Source organism: Eucyclogobius newberryi, unplaced genomic scaffold (assembly GCF_026437365.1).
Source record: "Eucyclogobius newberryi isolate DKJ021-1_F unplaced genomic scaffold, fEucNew1.0.hap1 SCAF_1, whole genome shotgun sequence".
Classification (NCBI taxonomy): Eukaryota; Metazoa; Chordata; class Actinopteri; order Gobiiformes; family Gobiidae; genus Eucyclogobius; species Eucyclogobius newberryi.
Genome location: NW_027315723.1, coordinates 23,791,252 through 23,814,045, shown reverse-complemented (window position 1 = coordinate 23,814,045; position 22,794 = coordinate 23,791,252). Strand labels below are relative to the sequence as shown.

At 37.7% G+C, this 22,794-nt stretch overlaps 1 protein-coding gene across 2 annotated transcripts in view; it reads left to right on the top strand.

Annotated features, from left to right (window-relative positions):
* Nucleotides 1-6,212: 6,212 nt before the first annotated feature.
* Nucleotides 6,213-22,794, top strand: part of enpp1 (ectonucleotide pyrophosphatase/phosphodiesterase 1) — a 51,930-nt gene continuing 35,348 nt past the window's right edge. For both annotated transcript variants that reach the window (XR_011926034.1, XM_072440525.1), the window contains exons 1-2: nt 6,213-6,424; nt 15,506-15,578. Coding sequence is in view for 1 of the 2 variants with exons in the window: in XM_072440525.1 (XP_072296626.1) it covers nt 6,287-6,424; nt 15,506-15,578 (211 nt within the window). In the remaining variant the exon portion in view is untranslated. The remainder of the gene's footprint in view (nt 6,425-15,505; nt 15,579-22,794) is intronic.

Here is a 22,794-nt window from a genome sequence, read left to right as displayed (position 1 = left end):
GAGCAATCTGTGTGTTTTAGTATGTACATTTTTTGTTTTTTTTCTTACAAAAAGTACTTAAAACAATGGGCGTGTTCTGGCTTTACCCTATTGGTGCGCAACTCTTCATCCAGACACAGCTAAACACAAACACTTTTAGTGAAGCCAATCGAATCAAAGCAAACCATAAAACAGAAATCAATGATACTTATGATAAGAATCATGATTCAATTTGACAAAAGTACAAAAAATGTTGTCTAAAACATGTTCAGAATCACAATCAGAATTGTCTTTATTGCCATTGTTGTACACTATACAAACAAAGAAATTGCTTGGACGCCAAGGTTTAAGCAACATAAAACATATAATATTTGTAATGAGTATAAAAAGTGTAGACTGTGCTAAATGTGCTGAAAAAAAAATTTAAGAACACAAGTGATTTAAATGAAATATATATACAACAACATCAGTTTGTTGTTGACCTGAGGGAATTACTTATTTAAACTTATGCAGAGACTTTGAACGACAGAAATAATGGGCACCTTTCAGATCGTAGATACATTTGGTCTCAGTGATTGACGCCCGCCTACGGAAACACTATATATAAAAGAAGTGGGACATTTAATTATGTTTTGAAGATTAATTTGGATACACGTGTACGTGCAGAGGCAGTTTGAGTTCATAAACCACTGATTTCTAATACCACCAGGTCGTCCCCTTCCTCGAACTTCTACAATTATTTTACCTGTGCATTTTCCCCAGGTTCTAACGCATCATGTTGCCAAACACAGTTTATGCTCTTCTGTTTTTTTTATTATTCATTTTTTATAATTTTTGTTATCCTTGATTTACATGGGAGTGTCCGTTATGTCGTCCGCTATTTATTGAAGCATAAAGACATTTTATGCAAATGTTTTCAAGCTTTTAACCATGTACTAACATTATTCCCACATCAAAAACATATACCTGGAAAGACATTTAGCGTCATTGACGTTAGTTTGTTGAATCAGTGCATCATATTTGTCCTTTAAACTCTATAGAACAGACTAACATCACCTCTCATGGCGCACATATGAATGTTCCACACTGATGCTTTACCAGTCGTTGGGGTGTGATACTGCAAGTGTATTTTATCCTACAATTTCAGATTGTTTCAGATTCAGATTTAGAGGTTGTTCAGACTCAAATAATATTCCTGACACGATATGCTTGTGTGATGGATGGATGGATGGATAATGTCAGCACATTACAGAAGGCCAAGGCACAAGCTGAAGAGGATTTACTTCTTTGACCCTGCAACAGAAAACACAGAGGGAAACACACAAAAAGGCCAGATGAGGTGAATCACAGTGGAGTTGAGTTGAAATGAAGTGGGCAGAAAAACAGAAAATAAACCTGCCATTGACTCTGTTGTGACCCAAAGCAACAAGTGCCTTTGCCTTAAGCTGAGGATGAATAAAACATGCATCAGATAGACTTAAAGATTCATACGAGCTTCTCAGAGATGCACTGTCTGTGAATCAGGGATGAATTATGAATTTAGACTGACTCATTTTGGGCTCTTTTTTATGGAAAGTTATCTGCAATGTGAGTGGTGTTCAGTCTGACTTTATACTTCAATCCCTTCATGAATAAAAACATGGGCCAAAATGGATCAGGGGCCCGAGTGTACTTGCAAGAAACATCACAATACTAGTATACAGTATTGCACAGAATTACTCATATAGTTAACATTCTTGTCAACATATCAACTTGTTTTTTTTCTTTTCCCCCAATTTTTAAGAAGATTAAACATAGAACACAGAACAGAGAGCGAAAAGCAAAATGAACAGAACAAAAGTAGTACTAAACATTCAAAGAAACACAATCGCTGCACATTTAAATGATAATAACAGTCCCACTTGGTCAAATGTTTCAATTTCAAATGTATTTTTTCCTTCATTTTTCTAATGCCTGTTACTATGTCTGCTCAGTCTCTATGGTGGCCTTTTTTCCTGCCACCAAACATACAATCCAGAGGTATTAATTTATTAACTTATTGTGTCCATTGCAGACATTTTGAGACCCAAGTACTTTTAGAATCAAGTGGGATGAAACAGTCAAGTGTCAAAAAACAGTCTGCAGTGTCTTGTTAACAGTCCCAAAACAGTTTCTCCAGCAGTTAGCATCTCCTTGTGAATAATGGGCACTTTGACATGGTTTTATGAAAACACGTGACACACTTTCAGAATCAGAATCAGAATGAGAATCAGAAAAGGTTTATTACCATTGTCCATGAACAGAATGATGTTGTGATCCTTCACAGGGATGTACATACATTTCCCACTCTTCATCTGTCAAACCAAGGTTACCTTCTTGTTCCCATGGGTTTTTGATATATTTATATTTCTGAGTAGCTGTCATTGATATAATTTAGATCAGTGGTTCCCAACCTTTTTGTCCCTGCGACCCCTGTTTTACCTAAGGATATGTTAGCACCCCAAACACCTTCTCCTCCCTAATAAGATATTATAAGGCAAAATTGTGTTATTTTGTAGTTAATAAATATTTTGTAGTGCATTCATGATTACAAAATATACCCAATAAGCAATTAACATGACATCCCTTTATTAAAATTCACACAATCTAATTTGGATATCTTTCTAAGAGCCCCTGAGAAACTTGGACGACCCACATTTAGGTCCCAACCCCAAGTTTGGGAATGACTGATTTAGGTATTATTCCCCTTGAAAGTTCTGATTTATAAGCCTCGATAAACATGTCAGTCCGAGAGTTATAACGGTCATTACTTTGTTTAATTTCTTGGTAATAACTCCTTATTTGTAAATACCTATAAAAGTCCTGTTTCTCAAAGCCAAAGGATCTCTCAACATTTCAAAGCTTTTTATGTGATTATGTTTCATCTGGTGAAATCATTTTTTTTTATTATTTTGAAATGCAGACTTTGAATTGTATATTTTACAATCCAGACATTGAATCTCAGGTCAATGTTATTTGGTGCAAAATTTTGGTAACACCAGTACGGCAACAATTTGATTCATAATTTCTCAAATGTCATTGTATTAACTTTATCATTCATGCAAATCTGATCTTATTGCAAAATTCTCAAGTCAAACACAACACATGCAGGAACTACAACAGCAGAGCATAATCAAACCAACATAACCTGGATATTTACATGAAAATACATGTCTCCAATAAGGTCCAGGTCCCTTCCATAGATTAAAAAGGAAAAAAGGGAGAATGTCAAATAGCTCAAAAGCCGATGCCTCATCCAGTGTGGTAAATCGTTTTATTTTAACCTTCACATTGAGCCTCATTACTGTGGGATAAAGCAATACATAATCCACTTTCTTGTCTCTCAGTTGAGACTTCACATTGTCATTTGCCTTGTGTTTTTGATCACTCTCGCCAAGTAGTGGTTGAAGAAAGAGACACGGTGCTCGTTTGATCTGGTCCGATCCGCAGTGAGACGTCTAGCTGCAGCCATAACACATTCTTTATCACTGAACAGGTTAGGACATTGGTTCGGGGCGGCTTAGGAGCCAGGGAGCGATGTGCAGGGTCAAGAGTTATTTTCCCCGCTTTTGTTGACAGTTTTAGATGTTCCGGGATCCAAACCTCCATTAAACTGAACAAATCTTTCCTTTCAGTGCCTTTGGAAGACAAATGGTTCTGAGACGACAATTCTCCAGGTCGTCAACTTGATCCATCAGGATGCAAACCTGGCTCGTTACCTCCTGGCTCCTGGCTCAGGCCACGCTAGCCTGCAGGGAAACCACCTTTCAGAGTTCAGTTTAGGCTGCTGTGGCTCAGCTATCCATCTTTTTAGTCTTGGAATTTAGATCCTGCATACCAGCCAGTGCAGAGTACATTTTTGTGTCAACTGCATTTGTAATGTGGAGCTATCTCCCGCTGAGCCACCAAAATCACTTGGTCTATCCGCCTGGATCAGAGCCGGAGCAGAAGCTCTGTTTGTGGGCAGACGAGGAAGCAGGTGTGATGGTGTTCTTGTTCTGTTTTTTGGCCTGTAGGCTGTATTAGACAGGACAGCTGAGCGTGAGCTGGGGATGAGAGAGAAGGACATGCAGTGAATTGTTAGAGCCAGGATTCAAACTCACAACACTGCAGCCGGCTGCACGTGGAGCATGGTTGCCACCTTAACCCTACTCGACCACCATCAAAAAGTAAACGTCCAAGTTCATACCTTCTGCTCCCGTGCAGAAATGGTAGATCTTCCCAGGTGAACATGTAATATAGACAAAGAAATAAATCCAACTGATTCAACTTCAGCACAACAACACTTGTCTAAGCTAGATGGCCATCATCCAGGAACTCAAGATTTAGGCCTCACCTCCTCACCGCTCTTCCTCCCCTCCCCTCAACATCATCAGTTAATCACTCCATCACCATCACCAGGGTCTCCACCTCATGGTCAAAGCAATGTGAGGTCCATTTATCACACAAGAAGACTGAACTGTAGAGCTGGACCTCACAGGCCACAAGAGCTTATGGTGAAATGATGGTAAAATGTATGTTTTACATTGGGAAAATAACTTTTAAGGCTGCATCAAAAACGAAAGACCAGAATTAAAGATGATGCAACAGTGCCACCTTGTGGAGACTTTGCATTGATACCGTAAATTTATTATAAAACAGGATTAAAAGAAGCCTTTTGTTTCCTATTAAATAATATTGATAAGCTAAATAATAAATAAAACAGTTTTATACAAAAAAAATATGTAAAATATATATATTTACTAGCACATAAACCAAATTGTAGTTTTGTAACCTTAAACTTTTGAATTATTCATTTTTTAAATTTGGTTTGTTCCTATATATTTTTTACCTTTTCTTTTCTTGAATAATGTTTGGCTGAAGTTTAGAGCTAAGAATGTAACAGTGAGTGTGACCCTGCCCTCACTTTGTGTACATAACACACAAAACACACATGGCCCCAGTTGTTTCCAGATGTGTAAGAACTACTGCATTCGGGGTATAGTCTTTCCTCTCTGTGGACAAATGTCAATGAACCTGATTAGTCCCTAGAAAGTATGAATTCACATATACTTGTGCATGCACCTTTTCCAACTGCTTTAAGGCCTACTAACGTTATTGTAGCCCTGCAGGATAGATGGCATTCTGTGGAACATTCCCAGCAATAATATATCCATGAAGAGTTGCTAGCGGACCTCCCTCCAGAAAATGTAGTTAGTGCGCCTTCAAGCGACTGTATGTCAATTCTCAACAGAAATAAACACCAACTAAACAGCCTACACATGATCCACATAACCTCCGGTGGAATTAAATCACATTTTTGTTATATGTACCAATATAGTGACACAGTAATATTTTAATGAGCTGTTTGTTTGTTTTTTAAATAAAGATTTATTTTAGGTGTCCTTCTTGTGTGCACACCATAACCCACGTTCATTGCAATACTGGCATTTAAAGCAAGAGCACAGAGTCCAGTACACGAGCTTCACTAACATTTAATATTATGGTCCAGGCGCTCTGTACATGAACTTTTTCTTTTTAATACACCAACTCCTTTCAAATTCTGTTTAATACTTCGTAACCAACATGTATAATAGGTCCAATTAAGTCAAACTAAAAAACTAATTAAACTAATATATATATATATATATATATATATATATATATATATATATATATATATATATAATATATATATATATATATATATAATATTTATATATATATATATATATATATATATATATGTATATATATATATATATATATATATAATATTTATATATATATATATATATATATATATATGTATATATATATATATATATATATATATATATATATATATATATATATATATATTGCATGGTTAATAGCATACTGTGTTGTTTATTGTAACTCTACACGTGTTTTTTCCACTCACCACTAGAGGTCAGTCACACTCTCAGGGAAATTGCACTTTTGAATAACAAAGTTTATAGAAAGCTATAATAGATTTTTACGCATAACATACTCAACAAAGTGAACCACATTTTGCTGTTTTGTCACGAAAGTTCAACTGTTGTCTGTGTTGATTATCATATATAGAGTTTGAACGGCATCTGACATGAAAACACGCGTCTTTCCTCCAAAGCGCAAAGAGTCAGGAGCGTCATGCGGGCGCGAGGCGGTGCCAAACGGGACCAGCCCGTGGCCCCGCATGAGTCCCTCACTCTCACGCACAGCTCATCCCCGGGGCCACACTACTCTCCGCTCCATCCACAGCGGGAGAGGCGCGCGTGGAGCTCAGTGACTGCCCGGAACACGCAGCATGGACCCGGTCAAACCCGCGGCGGACGACCGGAGCGCGGAGCAGGCGGCGTCTCTGTTCAGGAGCCCGGACCCCGAGGACCAGAGGCGCGCGACCACCGGCAAGAAGATCAACAGCCACTGGAAAGTCATCATAGCGGTGAGGAGTGTGGTTTGAGGCGTGATGGGACTCTTGTGTGTGGAAGGTTACATGTTTAGTTATGTTCATAGATATAGAAGCTTCTGACTGGGATGTTGCGCTACTCTGAGGGTCAACACTAACTGGTCATTCCCTGATCGGACCGTGTTGGGTTATTGGCCATTCATTGATTATATATAAAGGAAAAATACACTTGTATGACTTCTAATTCAGCTTTACAACTTAACTGTCTCCTATTGTATTTTCTGTGTCATGGCAACTGTGAAAAACGTCCACAATTTCTTTTAAATTTCAATTTAATAAAGTTACTGCAAGAGGAAACAATATTCATATGATATTTTATTATACTATGTTATAGAATTAGAGTATTCATGTCAGCAATTCTCAATCCAATGACATTCTAATGGCCTTGTCTGTGGTGGAACATTAAACAATTAAAAACCAGTATCAATATAAACTGTGATTAAATAAAGGCATTCAAAAAGAATATGTGTAGTTAGAAAATAATACTTAAATACAAAATATATGTACAGTATGGACAGAACATGCTGTCTTATACCTATAGTCCTCTACCTCCTCTGATTTAGTTTTGAAACTTCTAGTCTTTTCTTCAAATACTTTTTAATGTCTGACTGAGATCTGATTTTAAGATTTAACATCCGCTTGAGAATGACACAATGTAGACTCATTTACCACCTGAGATGGCACTGCAAGTCAAACTCCCACAGCCACAACTATCACTTACATGTTGAAAGTTTAGCCCCGGCTGCTCCTTCCATTGTTCTTCTAAAAACTCTCTCCAACGATCTAAATGTGTGCCATGGAAATATCTCACAAATCTTGTGTTTCACTGTGCAATTCTACCCATGTTTACTCTGGCAATGCTGTGGCTGCCAGTGTGGACTCAGCACACTGTCTGGGTCAACTAAACACCACTATTTAATCATAACTTTGTGCTAGCATTTTGCACTTGTGTAGCTATTAAACAGTACTAGGTTTTTCCATGTTCTGTATTATGTGTAGTGACATGCAAGCCCCTACTTCTTCTACTACTACTACTGCTACTTCTACTACTACTACTGCTACTTCTACTACTACTACTACTACTACTACTACTACTACTACTACTGCTACTTCTACTACTACTACTACTACTACTACTACTACTACTACTACTACTACTACTACTGCTACTTCTACTACTACTACTACTACTACTACTACTACTACTACTGCTACTTCTACTACTACTACTACTACTACTACTACTACTACTACTACTGCTACTTCTACTACTACTACTACTACTACTTCTTCTACTACTACTACTGCTACTTCTACTACTACTACTACTACTACTACTACTACTACTACTACTGCTACTTCTACTACTACTACTACTACTACTACTACTACTACTACTGCTACTTCTACTACTACTACTACTACTACTACTACTACTACTACTACTGCTACTTCTACTACTACTACTACTACTACTACTACTACTACTACTACTACTACTACTACTACTACTACTACTAAAGCTACTTCTACTACTACTACTTCTACTACTACTACTACTTCTACTACTACTACTACTACTACTACTACTGCTACTTCTACTACTACTACTTCTACTACTACTACTACTACTTCTACTACTACTACTACTTCTACTACTGCTACTTCTACTACTACTACTTCTACTACTACTACTACTTCTACTACTACTACTACTACTACTACTACTACTACTACTACTACTACTACTACTACTGCTACTTCTACTACACTACTACTACTACTACTACTACTACTACTACTACTACTACTACTACTACTGCTACTTCTACTACTACTACTTCTACTACTACTACTACTTCTACTACTACTACTACTACTACTGCTACTTCTACTACTACTACTTCTACTACTACTACTACTACTTCTACTACTACTACTTCTACTACTACTACTACTACTACTACTACTACTACTACTACTGCTACTAACTATTGCTGCTACTACTACTACTACTACTACTACTACTACTACTGCTACTAACTATTGCTGCTACTACTACTACTACTTCAACTACTGCTAATACTACTACTACTACTACTACTACTACTGCTACTACTGCTGCTACTACTACTACTACTACTACTACTACTACTACTACTACTACTACTACTACTACTGCTACTAACTATTGCTGCTACTACTACTACTACTTCAACTACTGCTAATACTACTACTACTACTACTACTTCAACTACTGCTAATACTACTACTACTACTACTACTACTACTACTACTACTACTACTACTGCTACTAACTATTGCTGCTACTACTACTACTACTTCAACTACTGCTAATACTACTACTACTACTACTACTACTACTGCTACTACTGCTGCTACTACTACTACTACTACTACTACTACTACTACTACTACTACTACTACTACTGCTACTAACTATTGCTGCTACTACTACTACTACTTCAACTACTGCTAATACTACTACTACTACTACTACTTCAACTACTGCTAATACTACTACTACTACTACTACTACTACTACTACTACTACTACTGCTACTAACTATTGCTGCTACTACTACTACTACTTCAACTACTGCTAATACTACTACTACTACTACTACTACTACTACTACTGCTACTACTGCTGCTACTACTACTGTACTACTGTAAATATCAACACATCTAAATCTAGATTTCAATACTAAAGAAAAGGCTTGATACTCTAAACCGATTTTGATACCACAATGATAATCGAAAATACTTTAACAATATAATGTTGTTTTCAACACAAAATAATAGTATTATCTTTATGTTACCATGGGGATTTACAACTTACTAGTTCTGATAAAGCTTTGCATCATTCTGAAACTGTTCAGGAAAGGATCTAGTTTTCATACTAGTTTTAGTATTGATTAGTGTCTGATTTTCATGACTTTTGTCAACCCTTGTCTCCTGTGTAGAGTTCTGTCATTGTGTACTTAAGTGTAAGTTTATCTCCTTCATGTCCGTCTGTAGTAAGTGGCGTATGTGAGATGTTCATGTCAAATTATCATGTATCTAAAAAGGACACTGATTAAAAACTAAATGACGGATACATCTTAGTGTAATCTCCCCATACAAGGGTGAAAAGGGATATTTCTGCCCTTTTGTGGTTCATTTTCATTTTGTGTAACACTTGACCCTCGACTAAGACATTTACCGACACATTTGAGCACATTCCTGATGCTTTGTTAAAATATCATCTGAATATTGTTATCGAGAAATACTGAGATGATCATTTTTGTCAATATTGCCCACTTTTAATTGTGTCTTCATCATTTCTGTCTCGAGACGACTGGGACGAAGAACAAATGAAGCTTTCACTACTTTCTCCACTAAATACTTGTACTTGAACGTTTCAGCTCGTTATACATACTGAACTACACCCAGCTTCAAATGTCCTTCACTTTCCTCTGTTTAACTTACTTGGGTTTAATTTTTTCTTTGTCGTGTGACTCATGCAATCCACGTCTGTTTGTGTTCTTGGTTTTTGCTAAAATGCTGAGGTCGGTTCTTTTCTTGCTCGGAAACCTTTGCACATCATCTCAAGAACATCCCATGACCAAAAGTTGAATGAATATGGCTTTTGTTTTCGTGCAGTATAGAAAAAAACAGCTCTTGCGGCGCGAGGCTTAACCACACTTTTTCCAAATAAAGCCGGGTACTTTTAGATTTATTTGTACTGTTAAACATGTACCCAGACACAAGACTCGGGGCATGATTCAATCACGGTTTCATGCTGTTAGACTTTGATTAAGTCTTGGCTTTGGACCCGATCTGGTTAAAGTTTAGCTTAGGCATTGTATAGTCCTCTTAGTGGCTCGGCAGTGTAATGAAAACATCAAAATGAATGGTTTGTAGGTCAAAAAGTAGGTTTTTTTGGTGAGATACAGGTTTGTGTGGTCCGGCCTGTCACAATAAAGAAAAGAAAACATATGTAGTATGATACCTAGCTACAGACAGTATAAAGAAACAATAGTAATATAACACTGACCCAAATAAAGATATAGGAGAAAATAAATTATTCAAGTAATAATGTACATACAAAAAATAAAAAATAGTGAAAGGTTAAGAGCAAAAACTGAAGTAATCCTGCTGATTTTTGCTTAAGAGTTGCAATTCCAATCGATTTCCTGTTTTGTTCTAGTGAATTTTATGTAAATAATTAACTTTAAGCATGATGTCACCAGGATCATGCAAAAAATAACCCCTCAAGCCATAAAGAAATGAAAAACATCTAAAATGCAATGACGATGTAGAAAAAGTAAATGTTAAAAGTATCCACTGTAAAAATGACTTCAAGATGAAGTACCCAGCTTTTTTTCTCATAAAGTAAATTCTGTTTCCACCCCAGAAAGTGTGCTGTAAAAACAATCCTCCACATACTGTCTTCCTCTAAATATTTAGCATGTTATTTTTTCAAACTGAAAAGGAGCCACGTGAGTCACTAGATGAGTCTTTGGGCTGAGAGCGGATTGGCTGTTGAGGGATTATCACCCTGCTTCACTTTTCTGTCTGAAAAATCTGTTCTAAAGACGTGGTAGTGGAGAAAAAACAAGTTTCAAAAGTATCTCCCAGCTTTATGTAAAGTCATATACAAACTTATCTACAGTACTTTTAGTTTTGTACTTTCCAGATACATGTGTAGAACTTCTTATCAAAACCACAGTGTTGTCAAAATGTATTGTTCTTGCTGATATCAAGACTGCACTGAATTCACAACCACGGGTCAAATCAGGTCCCAAAAGTGGGTCATGGGCTTTTTTGTGACGTAACAGAACGATACAATACTTCTCTGTAAATGTATGGCAGACAGGGTAAGCCAGTGGGTTGCTTGTGTCGCAGTTTCATTAAAAATAATTATTGCTTTTTACTTTGCAGCCTCAATTTTAGGGGCCAACTTTGTGGCAGAGAATTAAGTATCCAAAAGTATCATCAGGACTCAGACAGAAGTGTAAAATCCCAGAGCATAGACATTTCCAGACAACGTTTACTTTAGCAAACCCACGTCTCCAGGTTTTCCCCTCCGAACAGCCGCACACAGGTCCTGGTTCAACACATGCTAAAAAACAACAACACACGCACTCACGTCCAGACACCACGCTCCAGACACTTTATTTAAGTCTGCTCTATTATGATCACTCTACACCAGGGGTGGGCCATTCTTTTTCTCCGAGGCCATATTCGAATCCAGACAAGTAGCGGAGGGCCGGCCCGCGATCATTGGTGTGAAAAGATAAAGAATTATATATTGTTTAATTCATTTCATGTCATCTTTATTAAGGATACAAGTGCAGACAGATGTTACAGACAGTTAAAAAATAGAAACTATAATCTTTCTAGGGGCCAGATTAAAACATGCCGAGGGCCACATCTTGCCCCACAAATGCGTCTGACCTAAGGGCAAAAAAATGAAATATTACTTGGCATGTTTGGATTATAAAGACAAACTGTGGGCCGTAGTTTGCCCAGGTCTGCTCTAAAGGTATTATTATTACATTATTACGTTCTAATTCCGCAGCGTTCTTAGCTCTGACGTGCTCTGACTTTAGGGAAAGAGGGCAGTGGTGGAGCTTCCTGGTCTTATTCTGGCTACGCTTGTTTAGTTCTTTATTTGTAGATCTCAGTTTTTTTCTGATGTGCTTTGTTTTTTTTAAAGATTAACTTCAGTTACAGTCAATAAAGACGTCTGTGATCAGCAGTCTCAGTGGTACAAATATAAAGTAGTTTTCAGTCAAAGTAGAGGGATTACTGACTGAGCTTATTCACTTTCGCCTTTCGTGGGGTAATTTGGTATTAAACCAGGGGTGGGCAAACTACTGCCATGCGGGCCGAATCCGGCCCGCATGTCTGCACGTGTATCTGTCTGCACGTGTATCCTTAATACATATGACGTGAAATCAATTAAATAATAGATTCAATAGCCTATATTTGACAGAAAAGTTATATTTTATTTGAGGCTACCCCAAATAAAGTCTGTTTGCTGTAACCCGAGTCAACATTTTTCATCTGGGTCGGACGGTAGGCAAATTCTTATTTTTTTCACTTTGAAGGCAAAAAAAAAAGATAAAAATTTTGTCATTTTTTGAGTCGGAGTAACCACCAGGGGTCAGGCTTCAACAGTCAATGACGGAAAACGTCTCTATCAACCCGATTGGGAGACTAAATCTCACAATTTTAAGATATTTCAATCGACCTTTTGTACGCCGCTATCCTTTATTTTGGTAGCTAAGGCGAGCGGGGGGAACATGCGGGGGACACGGGCGCCGCCATGTTTGTTGTGATGACGCTACTGGGCGTGTTTCAATCCCAGAATGCATTTGCGTAAGTCAAATTTCACAGCCTGACAGAGCCTGGCATTACTCTGGACATGTCAGTGGCGCCATCGAGGATAAATCAACTTGGTAAAGGCAATATGACGACTTTTAGGCGTGTCCTGTTTTGTTACAGACGCATGTGGAGGACTGAAAATGATTGAGATGAAAGTCAAGTTAACAAGTATGATACAAATATTTGACACGGTGGTTCAGGACAGACCGGTCGGTGAGTCGGCGAAATGATTGAAAAATAAAAGATTTTGACATTATTTCAGCAAAATGCTGATATTTTTTTTTCAGTCGACTAATTTCATAGCGGGTCGGTCGGGTTATGGCAAACAGACATATTATTTTGCTCAGCCTGATATTTCATTTTTTTTTTTTCACACCAATGATGGCGGGCCGGCCCTCCGCTACTTGCCTGGATTCGAATGTGGCCCTCGGAGGAAAATAATTGCCCACCCCTGTATTAAACAAAACACACGCAGATTATTGTGTTACGTTTTGGTGTTTGGAAATGGCAATAGTGATCTAAAGCGGCTTAACAATAGAAATGGGTCTATTGACGTCCGACTTTGCTCCTTAGCGAGCTGCAGATTATCATTCACATGTTTTCATTGTTTAATTTTTGGAATCATATCCAGAGTAAGTAGAGCGAGTTGGGCAGAGATGGGTGGTAGGTGAAAACAGACATTTTCTGACCACTGAATGGATGAATGAATCAAAATACAACTTCGAGTGAGCTAAGGAGGAAGGAACACTGTAAGTCAATGTTTAAAAGCAAATAAAAGTCAATTTTACTGAATGATACAAATCAATTAAATTACTATTTATTACTTCAAGCTTTACTGCTAATAAACTGCACTCTTTTTTTTAAGCACCCATTTACTAATCAAAAGCAAAACTTGTACAGAAGATGCTAATTTGGCTGACTATTCTGAAGAAATTTAATGAAAAGTTAAAAGATAGTTTTAGTTTAAGCGCATTTTCCAGATTATAAATTGCACCTTTTTTCATAGTTTTGGCCGGGTGCGACTTATACTTATATTTATACTTATATACTTATACTTAGACTCCGGAGCGACTTATATGTGATATTATTTGTTATTTTCACACTTGCAACCGCATTTTATACTCCAGTGCAACTTATATATGTTTTTTTCTTCTCTATTATGCATTTTTTGGCTGGTGCGACTTATAGTTCGGAAAAAATGGTAGTATAAGACCACATGGTGTTGTTTTATTTAGACAATGTTTTATCTTTGTGCGGTATCAAGACGAGAACCAAAAATGGTTTCCTTAAAAAAAAGAAAGAAACATAAGATAGAGAATAAGAAAAGCTTGTCTTCATGAAACCAAACACATCCCTCGTGATCGTTTAGTGGGAAAAGCACTTTGCTCCTGGCCCTGCTCACGACATCTTCATACGTGATCCTCCACATCTGGCTCCAAACCGCCGTTCTAATTATACAGCGAGGAGTAGGGCCTGGCGCGGGCTCTGGGCTCCGTGTGGTGGGATGAAGGGGCAGGCAGCAGCGGCCATCTTGACATTGATACGCGGGACTGCGGGGGTCCGAAGTGAAACGTCCCTTTAATTACACGGGGCCAGTTTGAGTCTGCAGATGTGAGCCATGTGCTGGATCCACTACAGAGAACAAGGAAAGGAGCCAGGAAACAGCAGGAAATAATTAGCATGTTCAGCAAAGTTCAAGCAAATAAGTCATTGTTTTGGCCTGGTTTGCAATAAGGTAGACAGTGGCTGAAGAAGAGATGATAGAGAGGCTTTGGGGGCAGATGGTTTTGCTGCTGCAGTGGAGATTGGGCAGAGTAAGTTTGAGGATGTCCTGTATCAGGCCATGTAGTGTATAACCTTAAGGCAGAGAACGGAAGCAGTTATTTGACTTGCATAAAGAAGCAGCAACTAAAGGTTTAAATGATGACACAAAACACACAGCAATACAAATCTGTTTTGATGATTACTGTGACATTATTTACATGTATGTGTCCTCCACTGCGCTCGTGTAAGTGAGAGCTTGCTCTGAAGGGCCTTCCCTCTATAAATTGAGCTTAATAAATAAATGAATAAATAAAGGTTGAAATACGGTGATTGAAGGCTTCCATTTATAGAATATTTACGTTTATATTTAAATGTATTATTGCTGGAAATCTGAAACGATTTATACTTTTTTGACATTGTGATTGAACAATACCATTTTTTTTCTATGAAAAGCTCTTTTCTTGTGTGTTTTAGAGTCTGTATAGACCAGATAATGATTACAATTATCTAATTATGTATGCTTTTTTTTTTTAACAGTCGACTATTCGTGATTTTGTCATTGTTTTCACTGATTTCAATCAGAGCAACATAAAATCTAACTTCCAATTGCCCATATTAGGACACACTCTTATGAACCATTGCTCAAAGACAAACACATTATTCATCCTGGAGTGAACTAAACATGCTTTTGTTGCCCGCTAATCCTTCACTTTGGTAGTAACAAGGTTAAATGAACAAACGTGGTGCTGCTGATCATTTCTCTTCATGACATCTGTTAGTATTCCTCTTTTTTAAACATTACCATATGCGGTCTGGTGTCTCCAAACAGTGTCATCTGTGCTCGGCAGCTGGAGAAAAAGGCTTTTCAAACGTGTTGCTTGTTTTGTGCATTGACAGGTTTTGCTGCTGTTTTTTCTGGTGGTCGTTTTGGCTGTGGCTTTCTCTCTGAAGAAAGGAAGCCAAGACAAGGGTAAGTCTAATACAAAACTATGAAGGAATAAAAGTGACAGGTGCTCATGATATGCATGTACTACCTGTGTAACTTGTATTAAGTAGGGCCCGTTGTTAGTGCTTGCCTGAAATGTTCCACAGCCTGGCATTCAATTTGTTTATCTCCATGGCGATGACGGCAGCAGGCCAAGTTACAGGTGCAATTTGTGGAGAGGCTCACAGCACAAATGCATGTTTTGTATGGTATTTTTATGTGGGACTGGGCAATTAATCGAAAGATTGATGGATCGAGATCGATGTGAAATCGTTAATTATTTAGGCATCTTGACAAAAACGATAACAATAATATGTCAGGAATGTGTTAAAAGTAAAACATGTCTTTTAGTTGTGGTTTAATTATCAGAACATTTTAAATGTCTGAAAATTAAATCACAAAAGTCCAGAAAAAGTGTTTTTATTTTTACTATATAAAGATATACTCAACATTCAATTGTTGTATATTTTCCAGACATAATTGATGCTATAATCTACATTTTTCTGCCCACTTTTAAGTAGAAGCATTAAATCATGGTCAGATCCCATTAGCACAATAGCAGAGTGCCAAAACGCATTGTTAGATTTCTATCCAATGGAAACCTTTGTTTTTGGCAGACGTCCATTGCTAATCTCCCTGCAGCTGTTCAGACTTTACTTAAAGCTGGACTCAGGAGTGCTGCCGCGTTGGTGGATCATTCATTGTAAATTGTGAACAACTTTGCCCATATCTCTCTGAAGCAGGTGTGATTTTGAGTCCAGACTGTGGCAGAACATGAGCCTCCGCTAGCACAATTATCCTCAGCTAATTAGAAGAAGGCATCCAATTTATGGAGGCAGGAAGAGCAGACAATATTCTTCTGCAGTGGTTCTCAAACTGGGGTACGAGCACCAATACACAGGCGTCTTCTGGAGGGACTCATAAGTAAAAAGGCTGTTTAAATTCAATATTTAGACATTTTTCCTGCTTATGCCAGACACTAGATGAATGATGCTGTGAATTCAGAATGTTACTGTTGTTTGGTCGAGGTGTCAATAGTTGTGTATAGATTAGTTTTAAATCATTATGTTTCTTTTTCACAATAATCGCTGCACTGGGATTTGATTGTGACATAGGGGTGGGTGAAATTAATATCTCTATATCTTTTCCCGATAATATTTAGGCAATATTAAGGCAATCCAACAGAAATGTGTATTTTTATTATGAACAATACAATACAATATTATCTAAAATTCATTTACCACTAGTGGTTGTGGTATGTTGTATTTTGTGGTTTAATTGTGTCCTTATTTAGACTTGGATTAGATTGTGTTTAGCTTGACAGACTTTTTAAATGTTCTGTCATCAGAATTGTAGCTTGACAAAAAACATTTCTCTAAACTTGTGTCCAGTAAAACCTGAAAACCTTTCATAACCTCCTATTACATAAACAGATAATGTAAAATACAACTGTAAATGTGTTCAAATCAGACTCAATTGTCATAGTTTGTGACGTTCTGATGTTAATACTAGTTCCTCCATTGAAATCACTTTATGTGCCACTTCATGTTTGTCTCCATGTTGGACTTTAGAATATTTTCCTTTACGCACGTTTAAAAAAGTCAATTTTGCACCGGATTTAGTCAATCATTAGATCTGGTTTGATCTCGGTTCATCCTTCACTAGCAAGGACCACGCCACAACAATGAAATACGAAAGAATGTTTATTGATAAGTCATGATGGGTCTATGAGAGATTGATGAGAGATCGATGAGAGATCGATGAGAGATCGATATGAGAGAGATCGATATGAGAGAGATCGATATGAGAGAGATCGATATGAGAGAGATCGATATGAGGGAGATCGATATGAGGGAGCTCGATGAGGGGGATCGATGAGAGAGCTCGATGAGAGAGCTTGATGAGAGAGCTCGATGAGAGAGCTCGATGAGAGAGCTCGATGAGATGAGAGAGAGCTCGATGAGAGAGCTCGATGAGAGAGCTCGATGAGATGAGAGAGAGATCGATGAGATGAGAGAGAGATCGATGAGATGAGAGAGAGATCGATGAGATGAGAGAGAGATCGATGAGATGAGAGAGAGCTCGATGAGATGAGAGAGAGATTGATGAGATGAGAGAGAGATCGATGAGATGAGAGAGAGATCGATGAGATGAGAGAGAGATCGATGAGATGAGAGAGAGATCGATGAGATGAGAGAGAGATTGATGAGATGAGAGAGAGATCGATGAGATGAGAGAGAGATCGATGAGATGAGAGAGAGATCGATGAGATGGCTGGGTAGAGACTCAGGACGGGGGCTCTGTCTCGGGTAATCAGCCCAGCCGATTCAGAACCCCCCCCTCCATGGATGGTGATGTGTTAAGGTGACGATGATAGAGACATGGGGTGGGAGGGTGGGGTCGAGAGAGCAGAGACAACAAGAGATGCTGGGATTGGCCTTTGCATATATAGGCCTTCTGGGTAATAAGAGGCGTGGTTAAAGAGTGGAGGTGTGGTTGCTGGGGAGGTAAGAGGTTGAGGCGTGGTCCTGCTCCCGAATCTAAGTTAGCGATTACATCTCCAACTACACTTCGTTCAGACAGTTCAGCATCTGTGCTGATCTACGCTCATTGTACTTGTAATGATCGACTCTGTGGTACTGTATGTATGAAAAGTGTTCATCATCTTTAATTGAATTAATTTCATACCTCAACTCCCACGTGGCGTTCGCACAGTAACTTCCTGAGGCGTAAATAACACAGGCATTTTCTGAACAGATTTGTTTCAAAGCGGAGGAATGTAGACTAAATAACACGGAACGCAAAGGCTTAATTAAGTTACATCAACACTGGCTGGGAGCAGTACAAAGTGTATGTATGTGTCTACTTTATAAACAGATTACGTACAGCCTCCAGCAGCTGTTTGGATTCAAGGTGTATGAGGAGACTAAGGATGTATTTTGCCCCCGGACTTAGTGGTAACAGGAGCCCTGGCCTGGGGGCTCTTTTGCTACTTTCAAGACGTTAAACATTGGCCTGAAGAGGCTGGACATGGCCTGGAGGCTGGAGTGGGAGGGTGTCACTCCATATGATGATGGCTCCCAGGTTTTGTGTGTGTGGGTGCGTATATATATATATATATGTGTGTGTGTGTGTGTGTGTATATATGTATATTATATGTATATATATATATATATATATATATATATATATATATATATATATATATATATGTGTGTGTGTGTGTGTGTGTGTGTGTTTGTGCGTATATATGTATATATATATATATATATGTGTGTGTATATAGTGTGTGTGTGTGTGTATACACAGTACAGAGAGCTTGTTTTTGTGGGCTTTTTCCCAGTCCCTTGTCACATCTCTAATATTGTTGTTGTGTCCTTGGGCAAAACTAGGTGTGGGCGATATTGACAAAAAATATTATCTCAGTATTTTTGGAGAATATCCTGATTACGATAGTCCATTAGAAATGTGTTAAAATACGTATTTTTAAACATATTAGTTGGAAGTTTAATTATCAGAAAAGACAGAAGTGCAGACATTTTAGCTTCAAAGTTTACAAAATCATCTTTTTTCATTTTAATTTTCAAACTGCTGTTTTCTTTTTTTTTTAGCATTTAATGGGTGATATACTCGGTATTCAAATATTGCATATCTTCAAAACAACATTCACAAGCTAATCTAAATTTCAGCATTTTAAGACTACGTCGAGTGAGATTGTGTGTTTGTAGTGACTCTTTGTCCTAAATTATGGCAGATTGATTGACAGTTAAAGCGCTGAGCCGTGTACGGTGGTGTAAGGGGCGTGTGTTATGTCCTTGCGCTTCTTAAAAACGTCGTAAAAGAGACTTAAACTCTGACAGGAATGTTTTTGAGAGGTCGAACGTGGGCAGTGAATGTTCTTTGTCTTAAAACCGCTGGGCAAAAACATCCTGGTGACTGCGGTAGAAGTCTGTCACTGGGGTGGAGCACTGCTGTGGCATTCACACCCTCTCGGCATGAAAAACATATGAAACCAGCCGACGTCTTAATATAGGAACGGTCGACACTGTGAGGGAGAAGCTGATGGAAATAGGCTGATTCCTATGCCAAAACTTAAAAAAATAAAATAAAAAAGTTCATGAATAAAACTAAATACCGTATTTTCATTTCAAAGTTTTGGCCGGGTGCGACTTATACTTATATTTATACTTATATACTTATACTTATACCCCGGAGCGACTTATATGTGATATTATTTGTTATTTTCACACTTGCAACCGCATTTCATGCTCCAGTGCGACTTATATATGTTTTTTCTTCTCTATTGTGCATTTTTTGGCTGGTGCGACGAAAAGTTTGATTACATAAAGCTGCTCACAAAGGAACGCTCGTCTATGAGAACGAAAGCGTCGTACGATACATTGTTACTGAAAATATCACGATAAACGATAAAATTGAGGTGGTTTGATTTGAGAAAAATATTTAATTGCGATTTTTCTGACAACATTTGCAATTGATGTTTTAATGATAAAATTCAGTTCAAAGTTCACATTCACAATGCAAATTGACAAAAAGACTGAAATGGAACCATGAACTGAAAACATGTTAAAAGTGTTTCAGAGCATGTTTGTACAGATCTAAACAGCACAATTGGACAGGATATTTTCCTTATTTCCTTATTATTCTATAACAGAGCGTAACACTTAGAAAATCATTTTGCACATATTTTTACCAAAACAATTAAGTTATGTGTTATAGTCTTCACATTTCCAGTTATAGAGGTGAGAGAATTGTTGAAAAATGTATCATATTGCATTGTTGTTTTTGAGCTATGCAAAAATAACAATTTAAAACGCTGCCAAATGATTGATATAATACATGCAGTAAGATTGGGCAATTTTTTGAGTCCGACTAACAATTCCACCCATCAGAAATATGCTAAAACTGTCTTTAAATGTATAAGTTGAGGCTTAAGTTTCAAACAAATGTGAATAGACGGTAAAATTACCTATAAAAGGACATGAATATCACTCTGTATCTATAATTTTATATGATAAACATTTCTCAACATTTATTGTCTTATATTTGGGTATATTGTCTGTGTTATCTATATTTTTGTACTTTTGTGGTTAACTTTGCAGTCCATTAGTGTTTTTGAGCCACTTTCTAATGGATTAACATTATATTGTCTGATAATTGTCTTTGGGATAATAAAACTGTGTTCAAGTATTCATTTCTGTCAATATCGCCCGACTCAGTAATGTGTTGTATCCGATATACTGGGTGTTTCTGGGCGAAATCTCTTGGCCTTGGATGAATCGGACAGAAATAGCCCTGTTGAGTTCTTGTGTAATGTGGGCTTTCCCTTGGACTGGAGCGCGCTGCAGCTGATCCCTGTGGACCGGTCCATCCCTGGTCTAGTCCAGACCACATGGACTTGGATCAAAGCTCTGTTTAGGAAGGATTTTCTCTCTATCGTGCTAAGAATCCATCTGTCTACAGTCCACTCAGCAGCAGGATAAAACAAGGCTGAATAAAGCATTCAGAGACGTGGAGGATACATGTGTGATTGTTCTGTAACAAGGCACACGATTAGACTGGGTTTGACAATAGGCTCTTTGTCAAATGTTGTTTGTTCCCTGGTATACACTGGTCTCAGAGTGAAGTCATTGGAAAGATATGCAACGTAGATTCATTTGTATCTTTGTTTATCTTGCCATTATCTCACTGTTTTGGATTCTCCTGAGAGTGTTCCACTTGACACTTTATTTCTATGAATTTATGCTGATTTCCAAATGGTTAAATGCTCTATTTCTTATTTTTTATGTTAACAGTGCAGACATATTTTTGACTGTTGACTAATTATCACAGCAAAACCCGCAGACCCCCCGGCAGGTTTATAATCAAATGTACACACACTTACATTGATGTGTAAAAGCAGCTTAGGTGAATCTATATCCTCTCTCTAAATGGATATCTTTGAATCCTAATTCCATTTGTATCATAGATGGCGCATGGTCATACTATCAAAACTACAGGGACAATAAAGGCTGATCTAATCTATGTTCAGTATCTCTTTGAATACCAAAAGACAGTGGCGACTTAAATAAATACAAACATAAGACTTTTTTTGTGTGTCTTTCTGTGTGGAACGGCTGTGCTCTTAAAGTCACCCTCTGTATCTAATATTTCCAGATGTTGCAGACAGCGCTCAGATGAAATACTCAGAGTAAACCACAGCGCACCACTCGCCCGGCTCTAAATGATACCATCCAGAAATAATGACAGTACATGAACCCAGAAGGACCAAATTCAGGGATTTTCTCAAACACAACTATAAATGAAAACTACCCAGGACATAAATCTCACTGTTGGGGAAGTAAAAGGCAAATGGGAACTTTCAGCATCAAAGTGGTCAGTGTTTTTGCATAGCTCCAGGGCTGTATAACCAGGGCTGTAAACATGTCGTAAACTCATGTGTTTGAGGGAAATTTAAGATGAGAAAGAAACTACTTTGGTGGCCATTTGCCCAACTGCAGTACTATATATGTGCTATTCGTGGCTTTCAGCTTGCTGTTTATTATATATTAGTGACGTTTTGAGAACTTTTGACCATTCAAAATATAGAAGATATTTTGCATTGAATGTTACCTGTGAAATGTTCATCCTTCTGAAACCCATGTCTACAGATGGTCATAGTTGATGTGATCATCTTTTGCCATATGTTACCCTTTCATCTGACTCTTTATTATGATAAACAGAATAAAAAAAATATATTATGTAGGGATATATGGCAAGATGTCGTGAGATACAATAGTGCACACATTCCGGTGTATAAGTCGCACCAGCCAAAAAATCTATAATAGAGAAGGAAAAAACATGTATAACTTGCATTGTAGTATGAAACGCGGTTGCAAATGTGAAAATAACAAATAATATCACATATAAGTCGCTCCGGAGTATAAGTGTAAGTATAAATATAAGTATAAGTCGCACTCCGGCCAAAACTATGGTGCAAAAAATACGGTTTTTGAGGGATTTTCTTTTCCCATGCGTTTCCCAACATTTGGATTGGACAAAACAAAGATTAAACCCTTGTGATTCCCTCCTCTCACCTCTTGAGAAAACAAGCCTACAGTGACCAATACAAATATGAAATAAAACCAATCAAAATAAATACTAAAAGACTCTTTGGGTGTCTAATTTTGTCTGATTCTGTTTC